Source organism: Natrix helvetica (assembly GCF_964273705.1).
Source record: "Natrix helvetica genome assembly, chromosome: 11".
Lineage (NCBI taxonomy): Eukaryota > Metazoa > Chordata > Lepidosauria > Squamata > Natricidae > Natrix > Natrix helvetica.
Window position 1 is genome coordinate 12,148,620 of NC_138562.1, and position 22,170 is coordinate 12,170,789.

Here is a 22,170-nt window from a genome sequence, read left to right on the forward strand (position 1 = left end):
GGAGGAAAACGGATAGCAAAGTCATGCTAAGTACCAGTCAGAGAGGTGAAATAATAATGCCTGTCTGGCCGAAGCAGCCATAAGAACAATAAGGGCAGGAAAAGGGGGCAGAGGAAAAATTGATATTTTTCCTCCAGATTTTTGCTCATTTCCCTGACAGCTCAACCCCAGCCTTCAAGAATCAACACAGGGGAATCAAATCAGAAGTCACAGCTCTGGATGTGTCATTGGTGAGTCAATCATTGCATTTCGGGAATAGAACCAAATGTCCAATTTTTACAACCTGTCTTTTTTCAGATGAATGTAATTTTACTCAGTGAAGTTTCAGTTCCAAGAACCAGTTTCTTCAAGCAGAAAACAGTAGTCAGGATATGTGTTTTCTAGACTCAGGCATGGATGGAAGAAGCATGGCATGGCCAATGCGGAGGGTCCTTGACTTATAACCACATTTCTGTTTGCTGAGACATTTGTTAAGTGTGTTTGGGGGCCCTTTTCACGACCTTTCTTTCCACAGTTGTGAAGTGAATCACTGCAGTACTTAAGTTAGTAACACAGTTGACTTCCAATACTTGAGGGGCTGCCACAGAGAGCAGGGGATCAAGCTGTTTTCCAAAGCACCCGAAGGTCAGACAAGGAATAATGGATGGAAACTGAACAAGGAGAGATTCAACCTGGGAATAAGGAGAGATTTTCTGACAGTGAGAGCAATCAACCCATGGAACAGAAGTTGCCTTCAGAAGTTGTGGGAGCTTCATCCCTGGAAGCTTTCAAGACGAGACTGGACTGCCATCTGTCAGAAATGGTGTAGGGTCTCCTGTTTGGGCAGGGGGTTGGATTAGATGACCTACAAGGTCCGTTCCAACTCTGTAAATCTGCATCTATCTATATGTTTGATGAATCTGGTTTCCCCATCGATATTCTCCATAAAATCCAGAAATGGCTTAAATGCAAGTTAAAAACTAAATTGTAGCAAGGCTTGGAGACAGCTGTGTCACTCAAACCCGGTTGTGGCTGACAACCTATTAGGCACAACCTATTGGCTGACTGACTGTGGCAGCTAATTTGGTACCATAGTGCTGTTGAAGTCAGTATCCAACATTCAATCATGTCTTTATTTATCAAAAGGAGAGGGCGCGATGGCTCAGCAGATAAAGACACTAAGCTAGACAGCAAGAAAGCTGACAGCCCAGGTTCAAGACCAAAGTGCCACACAATGGGGTGAGCTCCCGTCCTTGCCCCCACTGGCAGTTCGAAAGCATGCAAATGTGAGTAGATAAATAGGCACCACTTCAGTGGGAAGGTAACAGCATTCAGTGTGTCTTTGGCATACAGCCATGCTGGACCCATGACCACTGAAAATGTCTTCGGATAATGCTGGCTCCCTCGGCTAAGAAACACAGACGAACACTGCCCCGTAAGAATGAAGACGATTGGACAGTGGAAGCGTTTACCTTTTTACTTAATATAGTCTTTAAAGCCACCTTGATTTACGGGACCGTGAAAATCCCCCAGCAACATGAGGCATCGGGAACGAAGCATGTTCATTTCCAGAAAATGAAAGAGGAGAGAGAGAGAGAGAGAGAGAGAGAGAGAGAGAGAAACTCCGCTGTTGGTTGTTTTGAAGATCACAGTTTGAGGTGTCTTAGAAATGCTCGGCTAGCAGTTGTGAACCACTGGGGCTGTCCCTGGTAGGATGAGTAAGAAGAGCAGAGATGGCCTAACCGAGGAAGGGGAATTCACAAGGTTTTGGCAGCCCTACTAATACCCTGGGTCTGTCCTGACATTCTGGTCACAAGAATCAGAGCAGGGTGGCCGTGACCAGGATGGGATCAGCAAAAGCTCTCGTGTCTTCCTTCCCGTGGAGGATGAAAGGATGGTCCATGGTTCCTCAGGCTGAAACTGGAAAGCAACCACCAAACAGACTGCTCAAGAAGAGGACCTGCTCCAAGAAGGGATTCACCACCTCCAAGTCTCTCCTTCCTGGACTTTTCTGCACTCAAGGTTCGAAGGAGCACCGCTCTACTCTGAGGTTAGTGGTCTCCCCTAAGCGGGAACAGATGCCTTCATAAAAATGCAATGTTCTCGCTGGACATTTGTGGTGCTGCAGAAAAGCCTGGGAAATGTGGGAGCCCGGGAAACGTAGTTTAAGAACTGGCCTTTGATTTCTGCCCTTGCTCCCAGCAGCAGGGGAAGTGCTAGGCAGGCCAGCCTTGACCCACAGATCAGTCATTGCACCCCCTCCTTGGCCGTCTTTCATCCTGCAGCAGGAAGGAAGAGCCTCCCTCTTCATCTGTGGCTGCCAGACCGCGGCTGAGCAGGTGCATCAATGCTTCCTCTCTTGAAGCACACGAGTGAAGCCCCGTTATACTCAACAGGTTCCAAGCTAGACAGATAATCTGCAATGTTTTTATACTGAGAAAGAATGGGCATTTACTTCAAGCAAGCAGAAAGGGCTGGTTCTGTAGTTCTAAGTCTTGGGATGTCAAAAAATGGTTGTGTGTGGTTATGGCTACAGCTGATACATTGCTCTGTAGCCAGAGAGAACAGGAGAATCTGAGAAATGCTCCATGCTGGGCCACCGCAGGCAAGCTTTGATTGTTAGGACAGTTAAACCCAGCTGCTCAATAGGCTGGAATGTCTAGGTGAGGAACAAGATAATTCTGCATGCCGTTGTATCTACAGCCAGATCCCCTGGGTTAAATCAGCAAGGTTTTGGAGCTCCCGTACGTGGAACTGCCATCCCACCTACTCAGACCTGTTGGGGAAAGGAATAAAGTTTGGGTAAACCGGAGTGAAGGGTTTGCATAGAAAGATGATAGCTCTGTTTAGTTAGAATGTTGTTCTTGTCTTAATTTAACTAAGTTTGAATTTATCTTGATCTTATTTTAAATTTAACGTACACATGTAACTTGAATTTAAGAGCTAAAAGGTGGTTGAATTGGAAGCATAAGCACAAGGTCCATTTGCTGGGATTGTGGGGGGAGGTCTACTCTTTGTTTCAAGGCCGAAATAGACCTTGCTGAATTTTCTTCCATACCAACCTCTAGATGATAAATTAAGCCATAAATGTTTAGATGTTAATCTATTTTATAACATGTCTATCCTCTTGCGGGATTTTCAATCCACCAAGTTTAAACTAAACTTGTTCATTGGCAGTCACAGGTGGTTTATTTTCTCCTTCCAATTTGAATAACCCGATGAGCAACCAGGAAGAACCCAGCACATAATGATGTTGCCCTTATTTTGCCAGGGGGAAAAAAATTATTAATATTTTTGAAACCCATCGCTGTTATTTTTTAGAACTGTACCATTTCTTAGGAAGTCAGAATTTAGCACAAGTTTTTTTTAGAAATGCCAGGGCAGGAGCAGAATAACAGAAGGGACCTTGGAGGTCTTCTAGTCCAACCCCCTGCCTAGGCAGGAAACCCTACACCACTTCAGACAAATGGTTATCCAACATCTTCTTAAAAACTTCCAGTGTTGGAGCATTCACAACTTCTGGAGGCAAGTTGCTCCACTGATTAATTATTCTGTCAGGAAATTTCTCCTTAGTTTTAACTTGTTTCTTTCCTTGATTAGTTTCCATTGCCTTGAGGTGCTTTGGAGAATAGCTTAACTCCCCCTTTCATTAAACTAGGATGTGGTAAAGCCACAAGTAGGACATCATAGCTCCAGATCAACTCAACTAAGATTTGTATAAAGGAAACCTAGAACTCCCCGGAGCTATGGTGGTTTCTAAACTATTTGACCCAATTACCACTTTTCTAGGTCTCAAATAATGCAATTACTTTCAACATGCATGTGCACAAACATACAGAGACTTGTTTAAACAAATATCTCAGCAGCAACAATTCCAAAATTGAGTCAATTCCAAACTGCTCCAATTCTCCCAGGATAAGTACCAATATTACTCCTTTGGGACAACTGCCCGCAATTTAAGGATGGCTGCTTTAGAGTGTTATGGTGAGGGTCAAATGAGCAGAGGAGAATGTTCTGAGTTGCCATGAGAAAACTCTGGGCATTAGATAAATGCAAAAAAATATGGATGCTTAATTTTGATATTAATTTTGATATTGTGCAAATGTACAAAATGAAGTGGAATATAGTAAACATGAGTGAATAGAAGCACTTTTTTAAAAACAGTGAGTCCAAATAAACTATTAGAATAGAATAGTATAGAATAATAAAGATAGAATAGAATAGAAAGAATAATGAAGATAGAATAGAATAATGAAGATGCAATGGAATGGAATGGAATAGAATAGGAATAGAATTGAATTCTTTTTGGGCCAAGTGGGACAAAAGGAATTTGTCTTTGGTGCATATGCTCTCAGTGTACATAAAAAGACATGATACATTTGTCACAAATCATAAGGTACAACACTTAATGATAGTCATAGGTTACTAATGCCACCTCAAGCTGTTCCACTGATAAATTGTTCTAACTTTCAGGAAACTTCTCCTTAGTTCTAAGTTGCTTCTCTCCTTGATTAGTTTCCAACCATTGCTTCTTGTCCTGCCTTCAGGGGCTTTGGAGAAAAGCTTGACTCCCTCTTCTTTGTGGCAGTCCCTGAGATATTGGAACACTGCTATCATGTCACCCCTAGCCTTTCTTTTTATTAAACTAGACATACCCAATTCCAGCAACTGTTCTTTATATGTTTTAGTCTCCAGCCCCCTAATCATCTTTGCTGCTCTTCTCTGCACTCTTTATAGAATCTTAACATCTTTTTTACATTGTGGTGACCAAAACAATGCACAATTCCAAGTGTGGCCTTACCAAGGCATTATAAAGTGATATTAACACTTCACGTGATCTTGATTCTATCCCTCTGTTTATGCAGCCTATGAACCACTGACTTTCTTCTACCAAGTGGTCTCTCTTTTTAACCATGATATTTTTTCTTTTCTTTTGTTCTGAAAGCAGTGGAGAGAACTCCAGATCCTGGTGTGAACAGGTTGCTCAGTAGTTGATGTAGGATCTGTCCGATAATACCAACAGCTACATCTGATTACTGGGTCTCCTGTGGCATCGCAGCCTACTGCCATCTTCGACCTTTGAAACAGCTGGATTTGTTCCTTTCAACCCTTGAGACATGAAACAGCTGGATTTGTTCCTTCCACAAGTGACTTTTCTACCCCTATGTTTCTTAACCATCCCAGCAAGAGGCAAATTTAAGAAATGTGTCCCGTCCACTGTCCCTTTGGAGATCCTCAAGGTGAAGTGGATTACCCTGGAAATGTCTTTCAGGAAGAAAGGTGCAGTGTTCAGTTTATGGTATAACCAGTTTGTGGCAGACTTGATAGCAAAAGCACTTAGACTTATATACCGCTTGATAATGCTTTTACAGCCCTCTCTAAACAGTTTACAGAGTCAGCCTATTGCCCACAACAATATGGGTCCTCATTTTACCCACCCTGGAAGGATGGAAGGATGAGTCAAGCTTGAGCCTGGTGAGATTTGAACCGCCGAACTGCAGCTAGAAGTCAGTTGACTTCTAGCTGCAGTTGAAATAGCCTGCAGTACTGCACTCTAACCACTATGCCACCTCTACTCTTATCAATAGAAAGGACCATGTCCACATCTAAGTCAACCTCAACCATTTTCTCAACCTCAACAACTTTAAGATGGGTGGACTTAGACTTCCAACATTTCCCAGCCAGCGTGCTTTACAAGGGGTGGACTTCAACTATCAGAATGGTGGAAGTCGAAAGCTATAGAGCAGGGGTGTCCAAACTTGGCAACTTTAAGACTTGTGGACTTCAATTCCCAGAATTCCCCAGGCTGGGGAATTCTGGGAGTTGAAGTCCACAAGTCTTAAAGTTGCCAAGTTTGGACACCCCTGCTATAGAGTTTAAAATTGCTGAGATTCAGAAAGACCATTCTAGCCCAATAAGGAACTAGCTCCCTAAGCATGATAAAAATAGTGAAGCAGGAGTTTCCTGGAGAATCTGATCCATCCATCCATGGTCCCCAAACATGTCTTATTTTACAGGCTGCTCGAATAAGCTAATCAGTAAAGTGTGGTGCATCCCTGGAACGGACAGGTCTCGATGCTATAAACCCGTTGTAATAATTATCATTCTCATTTAGGTATCCTTGTAAATAGGAAAAACATTTTGTGCTGCATTGTCCAGGACAATAAATACGATAAAGTGCTACAGAAAAATGAATTTTTCAGAGAGCGTTGCTTTGTCTTATTTACTTTCCCTGGCAGTGTAGACATTGTGGGATGTTATTTGGATCTGGCTTGGATCGGATTCCATTGATTGCATTCTCATCTAGCTATCATTGTAGATATGACAAGCAGGAAGGTCTGAATCAAAAGTTCACTCTTCCTTTCTTGCAAGGTATTCAATAACACAACAGATACACTCAAGGTAAACTGCTCCAAACCTGATTGCAGAAAATACGACTTCAGCAGCAGGGAGGTCAAAGCCTGGAGTGCATTACCTGGCTCTGTTGTTACATCTTCAAATCCTCATACCTTTAACCTTAAACTGTCTACTATTGACCTCAGCCCATTCCTAAGAGGTCTGTAAGGGGCGTGCATAAGCACACCATCATGCCTACCGACCCTGTCCTACTGTCCCCATTTATTCGTACCTATTTCATTCATACTCATGCTTATTTTTATTCCCATTATTTTGTAAACGATTGACAAATCAAAGAAATAAATGAGGTACTACAGGACAACTTTTGGTGTTGCACACAGCCCAGGACTGGGCAAATGTCAAAATTCTTGCAATAAATGACTTTTTCGGAGAATGTTGCTTTGTCTTAATTGACTTTCCCACGGCGGTGTAGACATTGCGGGATGCTGTTTGGATCTGGCGGGGGCCTTGAATAAAATAAAACGGGATTGCATTGATTATTTTTACATATTGCACGAATCGTTCCACACATTTGAAAAAGCGTGCTGAATGTGCCACATACGCCCTGAGCCACGTTATTTCAGCGAGGCGGCTGCTGCTGCTGCCTGGTTCCCTTGCACAGCATGGATGGCTTTCAGCGGCACGGGAGGGTGAAGAGGGGGGAAAAAACTCTGCACACGCTCAGAGGCACTGCTTCACCCACTCCAGGGAATTGAAAAACCGCCTCTAGCCGCCCAGAGCTCCTTTGCTAGCATTCAAAGGGGCGGGGCCTAGCCCGATGACGCCACAACCCCACCCACAAACAGAGCGCGCGTCGGCCCTGCCCACCGCGCCGTCGCCTAGGTGATCCACTAAAACGCCGCGACGCTCGGGGCGGTGCCGCTAGTCGGCTCCCTCCACGCGCAGGCAAGAGCGCGCATGCGCCTTCCGGAGCGCGATGGAGGGCTCCGCCTACCCGGGGGAGGAGGAGGAGGAGGAAGAGGAGGAAGGGGAGGAGAGGCCGCCTAACGGCCGCGGCGCCCACTCGTGCTCCTCCCTCATCCGCCTCGAGCAGGAGGCCAAACGCAGGAGGCGGGCGCGGCAGCAGCAGCGCCGGCTCTACACCATCATGCCAGGTGAGGGTCGACCGCCGCCATCCCTTTCCCTCCCCCTGCCCCCCCCCGCCGTTGGAAATAAAGGAGTGACGTCACCGCGGGATGAGAAGGGGGCGGTTCGTTCATTTGGCTCCGCCCCCTTATGCATTCCTCCCACCCCCTTTTAGGAAGGGCTTCCTTGAAGCTGTGCTGGGTGTGCTGGTGCCTTCTGTATCTGTTTGACTCCATTACCCATCTTCCCCAGCCTCTGGAAGGGAGGACCACGCGCCTCTACCCTTGCTGGCTGGTCCTACCTTACAGGGGTGTCAGGAAGATGCCCCAAAGGGCGGGAATGGAATCAGAGAGGTCCCCATGAAAGCTGCTGGAGGAAATCCATTTCCACTATGGGCCTAGAGAGGCAAAATGAAATTATGATTGCTATTTTTTAAAAAATAAATCCCTGGCTGAACAATTCTGGGAGTTGAGTTCCAGGTGTCTTAAAGATGCCAGATTTGACAAACTTTGAACTAGAAATTGTGGTCCTTTAATTTAGAAATGTAATTTAGAAATCCTTTAATTTAGAATAGGATAGACTTTGGAAATTGTGGTCCTTTAATTTAAGCTTGCTTGGGCTACTCTGAGGTGGCATTAGTAACCTATGACTATCATTAAGTGTTGTACCTTATGATTTGTGACGAATGTATCTTGTCTTTTTATGTACACTGAGAGCATATGCACCAAAGACAAATTCCTTGTCTCCCACTTGGCCCAAAAAGAATTCAATTCTATTCCTATTCTATTCCATTCCATTCCATTGCATCTTCATTATTCTATTCTATCTTCATTATTCTTTCTATTCTATTCTATCTTTATTATTCTATACTATTCTATTCTAATAGTTTATTTGGACTCACTGTTTTTAAAAAAAGTGCTTCTATTCACTCATGTTTACTATATTCCACTTCATTTTGTACATTTGCACAATATCAAAATTAATATCAAAATTAAGCATCCATATTTTTTTGCATTTATCTAATGCCCAGAGTTTTCTCATGGCAACTCAGAACATTCTCCTCTACTCATTTGACCCTCACCATAACATTCTAAAGCAGCCATCCTTAAATTGCGGGCAGTTGTCCCAAAGGAGTAATATTGGTACTTATCCTGGGAGAATTGGAGCAGTTTGGAATTGACTCAATTTTGGAATTGTTGCTGCTGAGATATTTGTTTAAACAAGTCTCTGTATGTTTGTGCACATGCATGTTGAAAGTAATTGCATTATTTGAGACCTAGAAAAGTGGTAATTGGGTCAAATAGTTTAGAAACCACCATAGCTCCGGGGAGTTCTAGGTTTCCTTTATACAAATCTTAGTTGAGTTGATCTGGAGCTATGATGTCCTACTTGTGGCTTTACCACATCCTAGTTTAATGAAAGGGGGAGTTAAGCTATTCTCCAAAGCACCTCAAGGCAATGGAAACTAATCAAGGAAAGAAACAAGTTAAAACTAAGGAGAAATTTCCTGACAGAATAATTAATCAGTGGAGCAACTTGCCTCCAGAAGTTGTGAATGCTCCAACACTGGAAGTTTTTAAGAAGATGTTGGATAACCATTTGTCTGAAGTGGTGTAGGGTTTCCTGCCTAAGCAGGAGGTTGGACTAGAAGACCTCTAAGGTCCTTCCATCTCTGTTATTCTACATTTATATTCTATTCAAAGAGAAGTTTGGGAAGAAGATGCAATCACCACCACTTAATCCGTCTACGGTCAGGTGTCTGTTACAACTGGATCTGTGGCTGGAAATAACAAAAGCCCTCACTTTGCTTTTATTTCACTCCCCACTCATCCTTTTGCATTGTACAGCAAAAATAAAACACTATATGATTTTCATTCGTGATTCAAAAGCCATTCTTAATGAGACATTATTGCCCTTCCCACAAACCCACCCCTGGCATTCTTCTTTTTTTAAAAAAAATGTTTTATTTATTTACATGTATATTTTGTTTTGGGGAAGAAGCTCCTAAAGATTGTTTAGATAGTCCTGCTAAGTGTGTTGAGTTTGAGAGACTGTGACTGTGATGATCAGAAGTTACTTGTCTGGTGTATAAATGGGGCATCTGACGCAACTGCATCCTAGGTATCAGTTACACAACACTTGGCTGCACTAAAAAAAATACTGCCCTTGAAAAATTATCCCGTCTTCTTTTATCTCCTTATCCTGTCTAATATTTCTATTTAATACCTCCAGTGTCAACACAAATAATAACGACAGGGGGCATCCCTGCCTTGTATCCTTCTTAATATTAACCTTTTCAGTCATATCTCCATTTACCATCACCCTTGCGGTTTGTTTATATTATATTGCCTTAATCATCCTGATAAATCTCTCGCCAAAGTCCATAACCTTTAGTTGTGTCAGCATGAATTGCCACTTCACATTGTCAAACGCCTTCTGTGCTTCAAGGAAAATCAGCGCCATTTGCTTCTCTTGGATGCGCTTCGTAGTATTCCAGTGTGTCCAAGATTATTCTCATATTTGATTAATTATCTTTAATTATCCCGGCTTAGCAATCAACTAATTTGCCAGTTCTTTGTATGTTTTAGCTGGAGGTTAAACATATGAAGACCTGTTGCAGGAATTGGGTGTGGCTAGTCTAGAGAAAAGAAGGATTGGGGTCGACATGATAGCAGTGTTCAAATATTTGAGGGGCTGCCACAAAGAAGGGGGGGTGTCAACCTATTTTTCGTAGCACCAGAGAGCAGGACAAGGAGTAAGGTGGAAGCTCATTAAAGAAAGAAGCAACCTAGAACTAAGGAAAAATTTCTGACAGTGAGAACAATTAATCTGTGCAATGCCTTGCTTCCAGAAGTTGTGAATGCTCCATCCCTGGAGGTTTTTAAGAAGAGACTGGACAGCCACTTGTCTGAAATGGCATAGGCCAGGTCTCCTGCTTGTTCAGGGGGTCAGACTAGAGGATCTCCAAGGTTCCTTCTAACTCTGTTATTCTGTTAAATTCTGTTAAAAAAGCAGAGGTTCTCAATATGCCTCTTTCTGGTTTTGCAGCTTGAAAGTAGATTGTGGGAAGCAGCTCAAAATCCATGGTTGAATAAAATCTTTAATAGGGACAGACCAAAACGGAATAAAAGAATGTGCAACCTCCCAAATTCTTCAGAACACCTAATTTTTCTTTTCTTTTTTTTTCTTTTTCCATTATTCCTTTGCACTTTCTTTTTCTCTAGTGTGGTCCTTTTTAAGTTTTTTCTTGTTTTTTTTTAATGTTTTTAATCTTTCCCAGAAATTTAATAACGTATATTTTTAAAAACCCAAGAAGCTGCAGAGGGAAGGAAAAAATGCATAGTAAGAAATAGAAAAAATACCAACACATTAGATCCTTTGCAACAATACAGCAGGTTTAAAACACCAATTTAAAAAAATATGGCAATGAGGTCAATAGCAAGAATTCATTTGACAAATTATAGAACATGTTAATTCAGATTTCTTTATGGCAGCTGAATAATTTCTTACTGAAACCTCAGCTGAAAACAAGCACAAGGCAAAACAGCTCAAAAGCTGTGATATTTAACTAATAGTAATTCTAAACTAAAAGACAAGGATTCCTTTTACAGTTTTAGATATTTCAGTTCACATTAGAATATAGAATAACAGAGTTGGAAGGGACCCTGGAGATCTTCTAGCCCAACCCCCTGCTTAGGCAGGAAACCCTACACCACTTCAGACAAATGGTTATCCAATTTCTTCTTAAAACCTTCCAGTGTTGGAGCATTCACAACTTCTGGAGGCAAGTTGTTCCACTGATGAATTGTTCTCACTGTCAGGAAATTTCTCCTTAGTTCTAAGTGGCTTCTCTCACTGAATTAACGTTCAGTATACATAGTTTTGGATGTAATGTTTTGGAAAGCAAAGTAGCAAATTAATGAAACTTTCTTTCCATTCTAATCATTAATATGTTTGCATTCCATGTTAGTGGGTACAAATGAACCCTATACGGATGTAAGAAGCAACAACTACTAATTGTATTTATGAAGAGTTTTGGAAAACGCAAAATGTCTGCACTCTTGAGCTATTTAGTTGGTCCTTGTTAAGTATTCAGTATTTCTGGATTTTCCCTGTCACCATGGCTTGCATTTTGTTTGTTTGTTATGACTGACCCTTTCTGGAAACTGACACTTTCTGGAAGGAAATTGAGATGAAAAGTTCTTTTCTGTATCAAGTGTATAATGCTGTTGAGCTTTGCACCCAATACAATTGTAGGCATTGTTGGTATTTAAGATGACAATAGTTGAGCATGTTTAAGCACAAGGTTGGAAATAGAATGTGCCATTTAGAGGAGCCTATAAAATAAGTCAGTATATTTATTACAGTTCTACAACCTCCTCTGTCTACATTCATCTCTATTCAATTCATATATTTGTAGACAAGACTGGCATAATAGAGATAGTATGACTCCTGACAGTCAGCAGTGAATTAGCTTGCAATGCTGCATTCTAACCACTGCACCACCAAGACTAAAATATGCTAAATTAAAATATGTCTGACTTGTTTCTGATTTGATTAGGATTTATCCATATTTTTGCCAGTGAAGCAAAACCATTGCTGTATTTTGATTTGCTCAAATGATGTCATTTTCCATCTACTCAATAAATTATGGGTAACAACCCACGGATGAGAGCAGTGTTTGAAAAGACCTCCAAGGTCCCTTCCAGCTCTATTCTGATTGATTGATTGACTGATTGATCGATTGAATTGCATTTGAGAAAGTACTGTACGTTTCTGCCACTTCACTTCTGTTTGCATTTTTGCTGCAGAGTAAACTTTCTTCTCCTGTAAGTCACAGACGTTATTTTGGCCTGCTTTTTTTTTTTTTTTAGGGAATCAGAACAGTGACGAGGATGTGCTGGACCTGTCTGAATACACCAAGAATCAACCGTGGTGGCGCAAACTGTTTGGGCCGAGTTCAACGTCCAACGAGGAAAAATACAACGTTGCCACCCAGCTGGCAATTGGAGGCGTCACAGGATGGTGAGGTTGCTCTGTGTGCAGGTTTTGCTTGGATTGATGGTGCTCTGACCGAGGCTTTTTCCCAAGAGCATGAAGCAAACTCCTGGTCCCAACAAAAAACCCTTTTATTAATTGACTGTGAATCCTGCTCATTCACATCTAGTCTTTCAAGGGAGGATTTACAGTCACAGACCTTATCTGGCTTGGAGAACCAATTAAGCGAACTAATTGTCTCCTGCAAACTCCACTCCCCTTTTGCTCCTCTTTTATTTCCTCTGGGAGGGGCCATTCACCGTCCACGTGTGACCTCACTCCCAAGTCGACCCCTGTTCTTTAGCTGTTCCCTTCGTCTGGCAACTCTGCGCAAGCGCACACTGGGAACAGGCTCCAGCTGTCCATCTGCCTCACTGATGTCTGACTCTGAAGGCAGCTGATAACTGTCAGACGGCTCTGTCCCCATCTCTGCCTCTGACACAGAGCCCTCATCAGAGCCTTCCCCAGACTCCACGACTGGCCCATGTCCCTCCCCAACCTCCTCACTCTCCGAATCTGCTGCCAGCTCCACTGGCCGCTGGCAGGCCACAACAGAAGGATGGGTGACGGATGAGCGAGATCAGTTGATGCCATAATTCCTGGGGTTCGAATATCCACTTTTTAAAAACAGACAGATCCTTTAGCGATGCTTTAAATCATGAGTTTGTTTTTTTGTGTGTGTTTTTTTTTTTTGTGCCTTCAAGTCAGTTTTTGACTTGGCTGATTGCCCGGACTGGTCCCTGCGGGTTTTTTGACAAGGTTTTTTGGAAGTAGTCTGCCCTTGCGTCCCCCTTCCTAGAGCTGACAGAGGGGGACTGGGCCAAGGTCATCCTGCTGACTTTGAATCTAGAACTCACTGTCTCCTGATGATTGGCTCAAAGTCACTCAGCTGCTTTTCATGACTAAAGTGGGACTAGACTTCCCAATCTCCTGGTGATTGGCCCAAAGTCACCCAGCTGGCTTTCATGGCAGCACTAGAACTCCCGGTCTCCTAGCGATAAATACATCAGGTCACCCAGCCGGTTTTCATGGCTATGTCAAGACTAGAATTCCCAATCTCCTAGTGATTGGCCCAAAGTCACCCAGCCAACTCTCATGCCTAAGGTGAAACTCCCGGTGATTGGCCCAGTTTTCATGCCTAAGATGGGACTTCAGTGTCCTAGGTTCTCAGCTGGTACCCAAACCGCTACATCAAACTGATTCTCATCTAGCCTTGTTTTATTTGACACTCTCTGTTTTAATTGGCAGGTGTACTGGATTCATCTTCCAGAAAGTTGGCAAATTGGCAGCGACCGCAGTGGGAGGAGGCTTCTTTCTGCTCCAGGTTGGTTTCTGTCCACCATGGACTTGGGAGTAGTTGTCAACACAAGAAGGAACCTCTCTTCAGCAAGAGCTTCACCCTCATGTTTTAATTCATGGTAGCAGTGATAACAACCCCGTAACCCCTCGCGGGATGGAGTCTGAGCAACTGAATGGAGCATAGTGTTTACTGGCCGAGTGCCCTTCCTGTCACCAGGGCGGAGTCTTGTTCAGCCGATACATTCTCATTGGGGCCCAGAGAGAGAGATATCTGCCTCTACCTAGGATCGAACTCACTGCCTCCTGATTGTGAGGCGAGAGCTCCACCTCTAGGCCACCGCACCGCTCGGTAGCAGTGATAGTAATGGTGGTAGTTTAATGGAGCCCTTAAGTCTCTTGCTTTTTGACTTGGCCCTGTAGCACCTTCAGATCTGACATACTCGCCTTTTAATATAGAACCTTTTTAGACTATGGACCTATTCAAGTCAGGGGCAGCCTTGTACTATTGTATCTCGTGGGATGCCCTGTTGTTACCTGTAGGGCATTTTGGCTTCTAGAGATCTGGACCAGGGAACATGTGACTCTCCTGTAGTTCAATAACATCAGGACAGTTCCTTAGGGGTCTGGATCTTTCATACCTCTACTAGATTTGCAGTTTGATAAGATATTATTGTGGCCCACCAGTGGCCAGCAGAGCTGGCAGCAGATTCGGACAGTGAGGAGGTTGGGGAGGAACCTGGGCCAGTCCTGGAGTCTGGGGAAGGCTCTGATGAGGGCTCTGTGTCGGAGGCAGAGAGGGGGCCAGGGCCATCTGACAGTTATCAGCTGCCTTCAGAATCAGACATCAGTGAGGCAGACGAACAGCTGGAGCCTGTTCCCAGTTTGCGCATGCATAGAGTTGCAAGACGAAGGGAACAGCTAAAGAACAGGGGTCGACTTGGGAGTAAGGCCAGACAATGAATGGCCCCTCCCATAGGGAATAAAAGAGGAGCAACAGGGGAGTGGAGTTTGCAGGAGACAGTTAGTTCATTCCTGCACTCTTGCCAAGTATTGCAGCGTCTGAAAGATCTCGGCCTGGCCTCTCTCCAAGCCTGATCAAGGTTGGTAATTGTGAGCTATCTTGAAAGACTGTGGGAGAGGAAAGACTTTGCTGGAAAAGAATTCACTGTAAATTAAATAAAAGGGGTTTGTTTGGACGAAGACTCGGCTTCGTGCTGCTGGGGAAGCTTAGGTCAGAACAGATATAGATGGTGGTATCCTTTGGAGCTGCCTGCAAAGGTCAGGGGGTTTGAGATCCTGGTTTACAGAAGTTCTGCTCTTCCCTGGGCAGAAAATGTCTGCCTTGCATGCTTTTTTAAAAATTTTTGGTCATGAAGTGAGTCAGCTGGGGAAAGGAGCACACTGTCCAGGGAAACCTGGTTTTACGTGCAGACCCTGGCTTCAATGAAACCTCTCCCTGCTCCAGCTTGCAAACCACACGGGGTACATCAAGATCGACTGGAAGATGGTAGAGCGAGACGTGAGCAAAGCTAAGAAGCATCTGAAGTTCTCTAGTAGCACCTCCAGCAAGCTGGCGCCAGAGGTGAAGAGCCAATTCGATGAGGTGAGACTGGAGGCCAAACCTGTGAAAAGACGGGTTTTGGAGGGCTGGTCGCTGGGGTGCGAGTAAGAAAAACAGAATGATTTATGCAATAGAGACGGAGAGAGAAAGAATTAGGGGTTAGCAATCTTCAGTCCTCCCAGGACTGTGATTTCCTTCCTAGCTAAGTAACAGTTGCTGTCAGAGTTCCCATGAATGCCCTAATTAATCCATTAGCTAACGAGTCCGTCCGTCTGGAAGATGAATAGTTGTCTGCCACATCTCGTCATCTCCGCCCCCTGCCTTTTATCCCCAGAGCTAAGATGCAGCTTCGCTAGCAGCGGTGGCTCTTCCATCCCAAGACCGGCCCATAGATTTCCTCTGCTCTCCTCTCCTCTGCTTTCTGCGCATCTGTGTGTCAGGCGCTGGACCCAGCTGTTCCTCCTCTTGCTCATCAGCAACCTCCAGGGCTGTTGACTGTCCATCTGAGGGCTGCCTCTGCCTCTCTCTCTCTGCCAACTCCATTCCCTCTTTCCCCCTCTGAGCTCTCAGGTTGCCTTGATGCTGGCCCGGACTCCCGGCGTCTGACAGGCCACAACACTCATCCCAAGTGGCTTCCTTTACTCAGTGTGTCATTTTATCTCCCCGTTGATCCCAAAGGAATCCAGCTTTGTGAGGACTTTTAATAGCCCTAGCAGCAGAAGTACGGAGAGTCCAAGTGCAGACTCTGTAAACTTTTTCCTTTCTCCCTCCAGGCGGTCAGTTTCCTGAAGAGGAATGTCCTCCTATCCGGAGGTTTCGTTGGCGGCTTCTTGCTCGGCATGGCCTCTTAGGAATCCCACCCAATCCGCCTCTCCACCGGCTGGTCTTGCAGCCCCCTCCCACTGCTTGGTCCCTCCATCGCCTGATTAGCCTGCTGAAGCATTCAGCCTCCTGACTGGCCTTTCTTTTGATACTTGCAAAGTAGCATCCAGAAACACCACCGCTGGCCTTCCTTCCCCCCCCCTCTCCCTTTTTAATTCGATGCAGGAGGGAAGTTGGACCGATCTTGAAGATGCTTTCGATCCCCGCCTGAGATGCCAAAATCTGCAGAATGCCCCCTTCCCTCCCACACATCTATTTTTTCTTCTTCCGTTACTGGCATAAACTAGACAACTTCACTGTGGAAGGACCCATAGCCCCTGCTTATGCGTCCGCCTTCTCATTAAGTGTCAAGAGTCTCTCCTAGCAGACCAAGGAAGCAAGCAGTTCAGCGAGGACGGGACGGGAGCATGTCCTGGAATAACTGCCTTCAGAAATGGCTGCTTCCTCCTGGCTTCCTAACAAAGCCCATGCCTGAGAGTGCAGCTTCTTGGACTCAACTCATCCAAGATTTGTTTTGCTTTTTTTTTTTTTTTTGAAATTTATACTACAAGATGACTGGAATAATCTGTGGAAACCCTCTGACTCTGCTGTGTGGAATTCTCTGTCCTCTTTGTCTGATCGGAGGAGGCCTGGAAGGCTCAGGTAGCGCGGCTGCCTCTCAAGGAAAATATCTTAAAACTGGGGTTCTATGTAGTGGAACGGCTCCAGAGTTAGAGCTTGGCCTTTTGCAGCTGTTAAAGATAAATTCGAGTCTTGGTAGCAACTGCTAGCGAATTCCGGGGAATGGAATTAATGTGGAGGGTCTCCACCGTCTGGTTCAGAACTCCTGGGCGGGCGGTGGGATGCAGGGGGTGGGGTGTGGGGGAAGCTGGGTAGGTCTGCTTATGCCCTGAGGTCTGCATAGGAGAATTAACTTTTAGCCCAGAGCAAAAGCAGCCAAATGCTGGGCTCCCAAGTTAGTTTCCCTTTATAGGAATTGCGATATTGAGCAGAGAGAGAGGCTTTAGGTCTGCTTTCTCCTGGACTTCTTGCCATCTTATCTGTGGGATAGGGACAATAGCTCGTAGTACTGTCATTCTTTCTTTTCCCTCCCCAGTTCCTATAAATGCATACGTTATGGAATAACAGCAGCTTTCTTCGCCTGGAACCTCTTTCATTGGTTTTTATAGGTAGAGCTCTGTGCCGTAAAAGCTTACCCCGTCCCATTTTCAGCAATAGCGATAAGCATTTACACTTATGTACCGCTCTGTAGTGCTTATAGCATTCTCTGGGTGGTTTACAAGGAAAGAAATTGTATTTGCACATTGCCCCCCAACAATTTGGGTCCTCCTTTTACCAACCTCGGAAAGATGGAAGGCTGAGTCAACTTAGAGCCCTATAAGGATCAAACTCCAGACTGGGCAGAGTTTGCCTGCAATACTGCATTCTAACCATATGGATGAAAAGGAAGGAAAGAAGGAAGGAAGGAAAGAAGGAAGGACAATAGCGCTTAGATTTATATACTGCTTCACAGTGCTTTTACAGCCCTCTCTAAGTGGTTTACAGAGTCAGCCTCTTGCCCTCAACAATCTGGGGCCTCATTTTAGTGATCTCGGAAGGATGGAAGGCCGAGTCAACCTAGAACCCCATAAGGATCAAACTCTTGGCAGTGGGCAGAGTTTGCCTGCAATACTGCATTCTAACCACATGGAAGGAAGGAAGACAATAGCGCTTAGGCTTATATCTAAAGCTTCATATGCTTTACAGCCCCCTCTAAGCAGTTTACAGAGTCAGCCTCTGGCCCCCAACAATCTGGGTCCTCATTTTAGCGATCTCAGAAGGATGGAAGGCCGAGTCAACCTAGAACCCCATTAGGATCCAACTCCTGGCAGTGGGCAGAGTCAGCTTGCAATACCGCATTCTTACCACTGCGCCATCAGGGGCTTATCCTACGCACCACCAGGGTTCCTCATACGTTTCTGAGAACATAAAACAGGACTACCTTGCAAAACGTCATCCTCCGGCTTCATGAGACACTCTGAGGAAAAGAACTAGCTTGATATTCCGACCCCTTTGGAGCGTCCAGCGTTAAAGGCCGACTGGCTGTCACGGCAAATCACGCGTCTCCTCACCTGTCTTAAGGCAACTAGGGGGCTTCATTCTTAGCGCAGGGTTTTGATCAGACCAGGCGCCGTCCCCATGTTGGCGCGTTACAACCGTATTGATCGGGTAATGGGAAATTGGTCCCATTTTAAGAATCTCAGGTTAGGGAAAGCGGAAGCCATGTGTGCGGGCATCACTGTGGCTGCTCAACAGTCTTTGGCACGGGTGGGAAACTGTTGTGTCAAGGTTTACCTTGACCTGTGAAAGAAAAAGAAGCTCTTAAGCCCGTGATGGCGAACCTAAGGCACACGTGCCCAAAGTGGAATGCGGAGCCATGTTGCCTGGCACATGCTGTGTTGCCTGTTCCTCTTCTGGGTTTCTGGCGCGCATGCGCATACGACAACTGGCCTTTGGGTGTGCCGCAGTGCCGGAAATCGGAAGAGCTGTTCTCCCAGCTGATCGGCTCGTGCGCATGCGCGGCAGTAACCGGAAGACTTGCTGGCTGGTGCGCATGCACACGCCAAACCTCGGAAGTACATTTTCCAGCGTGCGCATGCCCCCTCGGCAGCTCCTTTTCCTGGTGGCAGCCCAGATGAGCACATGTGCGCAAGCGTGCACCATCACTGCTCTAAGCCGTAGGAAAGGGTTTTATTAATGGCTAAAAGCTGAAGAAACTTTTGAAAAGGTGAACTAGCAAAAAGTTACCGCAAGATACCTGCTGAGCATCAACTAACAAAGTTTCCTGTCTCTGGAGTTTCTCAGTCCTCCAGGTCATGGTTGTCCCAAAGGTGCTTTTTCAAGAGGCAACTGGATTTTCTTGGTTTTTTTTTTCTTTTGAAGATGTTTCACTTCTCATCCAAGAAGCTTCTTCGGCCCTTTCTTCTTCTTTTTTTTTTTCCCAAAGAAAAAAGCCAGAAAGTCCAGTTGCCTCTTGAAAAAGCACCTTTGGGGACAAATAAATCTCCTCTTTTCTCAGGCGCCCGTTAAGCAATCTGGAAACACTTTGAAATCCCAGTTCGGTTTGCTCACTGCTTTTGCGGGGAGTACAAGTAGACCTCGCCTTAACGACTATCCATTTGTAGTGAAGTTACGGCAATGCTGGAAAAAAGTGACTTTTTTCCAGCATCTCCACGGCCACCCGATCCAAATTTGGGCTCTTGGCATGTTTACGATGGCTGCCTTGTCATGGGGACAACAAGATGGGTGACCTTCTTTAGGGAGCATCTGATGAGCAAAGTCAAGGGGGGAGCGGAAGGGGATTTGCTTAACTGCCCCATGTTTCACTTAATGACCATGGCCAAAGTTCTAAATCGGGCGCCGCTCAGTCAATAACCACACGACTTGGAGATAAAAATTCCTGCTGTGGTCGTAACTTAAGGACTACCGTACCTGCAAAGCTTTTCCTTGTTGAGTAGAAACAGCCTCTGTCCCTGAGTTTTGGAATCAGTTGGTGAAAGAACTTAACTTTCTCTACAATTCTGAGTTGAGAACTTATTTAGCAGCTGCTGTTGGGCTCCTCAAAACTACAAATACAGCAAAACTGGAAGACAGGCCCTGAGTTAGTTGATTTTAGGCAATGGTGGGATTCAGCCAGTTCGCACTGGTTCCGCAGAAACGCTACCTAATTTTTTGTTCAGTTGGGCGAACGGGCGGAGAGAGATGGGTCTCTTCTCAGCGCCTGGCGCCCAGATGTCCTCACTTCCCCCAAGCATTTCTTTCCTACCCTGATTTCCAGCCATGTCACATTTCTCTCCATCATGTGCAGGAAAACAAGTTTGTGGGAGTAAAAAAAAAAAAAGAAATTTCAATCAATTCCAACTTATCACGAAGGGAAAAAAAAAAGATCTCGTGAAGTTGAAATTGATTTATTTATTTTTTTAGTCCCACAAACTTTTGCTTCCCTGCACACGACAGTGAGAAACGCGACGGAGCTGGAAATCAGGTTAGCAAAGAAATGCTTGGGGGAAGCGAGGGCATCTGAGCGGTGGTGGCTGGGGGCAAGCGGACCGGTTGTTAAATTATTTGAATCCCACCACTGGTTTTCGGCAACGATTCTAACCATGAACTTCCAAATCTGGGAGGCAAGAGCTGTTTGCTACCATATATTGAACTGAGCTGTCGATTCATCTTAACCAAGGATTGTCGTCTCTGACTGGCAGGGGCTTGTCATAGTCTTAATTAGCATTTCTTTAAACTTAAAAGGAATTGCCTTCCTGAATTCCCCACTCGGTATACCTGGGGAGTCCATATGTCTTTTTAAAGTTGCCAAGTTTGTGAAACACTGGCCTTTTTGTAGTTAGTTGGAGCAAAGATTTAAGGTTATACCTGTGGGACTCTTATGTATTCAAATCATGTCTCTTGTTGCTCCTGCTCCCCCAAGGAAATTGATGGTCGCTGTAGTCCTTGGTCAGTAGGATTCTGAGCTCTTGCAAGACAAGTTTCAACAGATCCTCAGAACTTTGGTGAATTTCACTGAGACCACAGGCCAGTTTCAAGGTTATTATCTACTGGGAGATGCCTAAAATATTTGCCATGCTAGGGAATCCTTTAAACACAAGAGGGAGTTTGAATAAGCCGACTGAAGCTAGTGGGAAACACAAGAGAATATAATATCACCCTTTGGGGGAGGGGGATAAAGAATGGAGGCAGGGCAAATATATATATTAAAAGCATTTAAGTAGAAGGCATTCAACTGACAGCTCTTTTATGCAGCACTTTAGATTCAGTCATCTGTTTAAATGTTTTTTTAAATATCTTTTTTCCCTGCAGGAGCACGAATCGACCTCGACGTATCTATAACATTTTAAAACAGATGTGTCTTTCTTCTAGAATCGCAAAACTATTTTTGTGCGATGCAGACACAGATGCTTGGTGTTGCAATCAGACACTGTATGTGTATATATATGTGTGTGTGTATAGGGTATGCACACAGAGAGAGAGAGACGTTTGGAGATTGTGGTTAAAACATTATAGAAACTGGGTCAATTTTAATTTACCTGGGTGGGGCAGAGTTGCAAAACTGAATTCAAATCAGCCCTCTGGGTCAGACTTGGGAGGAATCTGTGGTTCTAAATTTTTATACAATATTCAAATATTTTGAAGTAAGAATTAAATGGTTTTTGGGGGTCTCTTATTTATTCAATCTGTATGCCGTCAGATCTCTTGGAAAATGGAAGCTCTCTTGTAAGTTGTGGGGTTCATGTATTTTTTTGAATTAAGCCTCGAAGAATTAAAAGGAAAAGTTGAAAAGGCTTCCGATTGTAGTTATTCAACATAATTTTGTCTCTTGCTGAACAGAAGGCAACCTGATGCTTTGCTAATTAGTTTATATGATTAGTCAACGATCAAAGATTCTTGGAATTTCTGCCTTCCAAGAAATTAGGAAGCATCAGATTGTCAGATTTGCTGCATGTCCTACTCAGATACCTGTCTCTTTCAATACGGACATTTTTATTAATTCCAGGCTGTATAGCATTCTACCACAAATAACACTTTTCCCGAGCTTGGAAAATTCCAGTCAACACAGATCAGTCCAGCTCTGTATTATCAATGTATGGCCTTGAACTGTAACTCACATGATTCTGGCTATGCTGGTTAGGGCACATGCCTATATCTGGTTTATACTGAGCTGAAAACAGGAATACAGGATTCCATTCTAGAGCATTTTCGATTGTACTTGGAAAAGCTAGAGATTAAGCTCGAAGCCTCATATCTACCGTGTTTCCCCGAAAATACGACCTACTCAGAAAGTAAGTCCTAGCTTGATTTTTACATGTGCGCCCAATACAAGCCCTATCCCCAAAATAAGCCCTAATTAAGATCCTGCCCACTCCAGGGTGCACAGCTAA

General features: G+C 44.4%; 1 protein-coding gene across 1 annotated transcript; it reads left to right on the forward strand.

The window, feature by feature from the left end:
- The first annotated feature begins 7,286 nt into the window (after nucleotides 1–7,286).
- Nucleotides 7,287–21,576, forward strand: FUNDC2 (FUN14 domain containing 2). The gene is made up of 5 exons (XM_081964156.1): nucleotides 7,287–7,490; nucleotides 12,336–12,486; nucleotides 13,747–13,822; nucleotides 15,263–15,400; nucleotides 16,132–21,576. Exons 1-5 carry the CDS (start codon nucleotides 7,313–7,315, stop codon nucleotides 16,207–16,209), a joined length of 621 nt encoding a protein of 206 aa, XP_081820282.1. The 5' UTR covers nucleotides 7,287–7,312; the 3' UTR covers nucleotides 16,210–21,576.
- The last annotated feature ends 594 nt before the right edge of the window (nucleotides 21,577–22,170 follow it).

Bases quoted from the DNA above. Each gene is read 5' to 3' on its own strand.
- FUNDC2 (XM_081964156.1), top strand. From the start codon at position 7,313: ATGGAGGGCTCCGCCTACCCGGGGGAGGAGGAGGAGGAGGAAGAGGAG. The intron at 7,491-12,335 runs GTGAGGGTCGAC...TTTTTTTTTTAG, and splicing joins GCTCTACACCATCATGCCAG to GGAATCAGAACAGTGACGAG. The intron at 15,401-16,131 runs GTGAGACTGGAG...TTCTCCCTCCAG, and splicing joins TGAAGAGCCAATTCGATGAG to GCGGTCAGTTTCCTGAAGAG.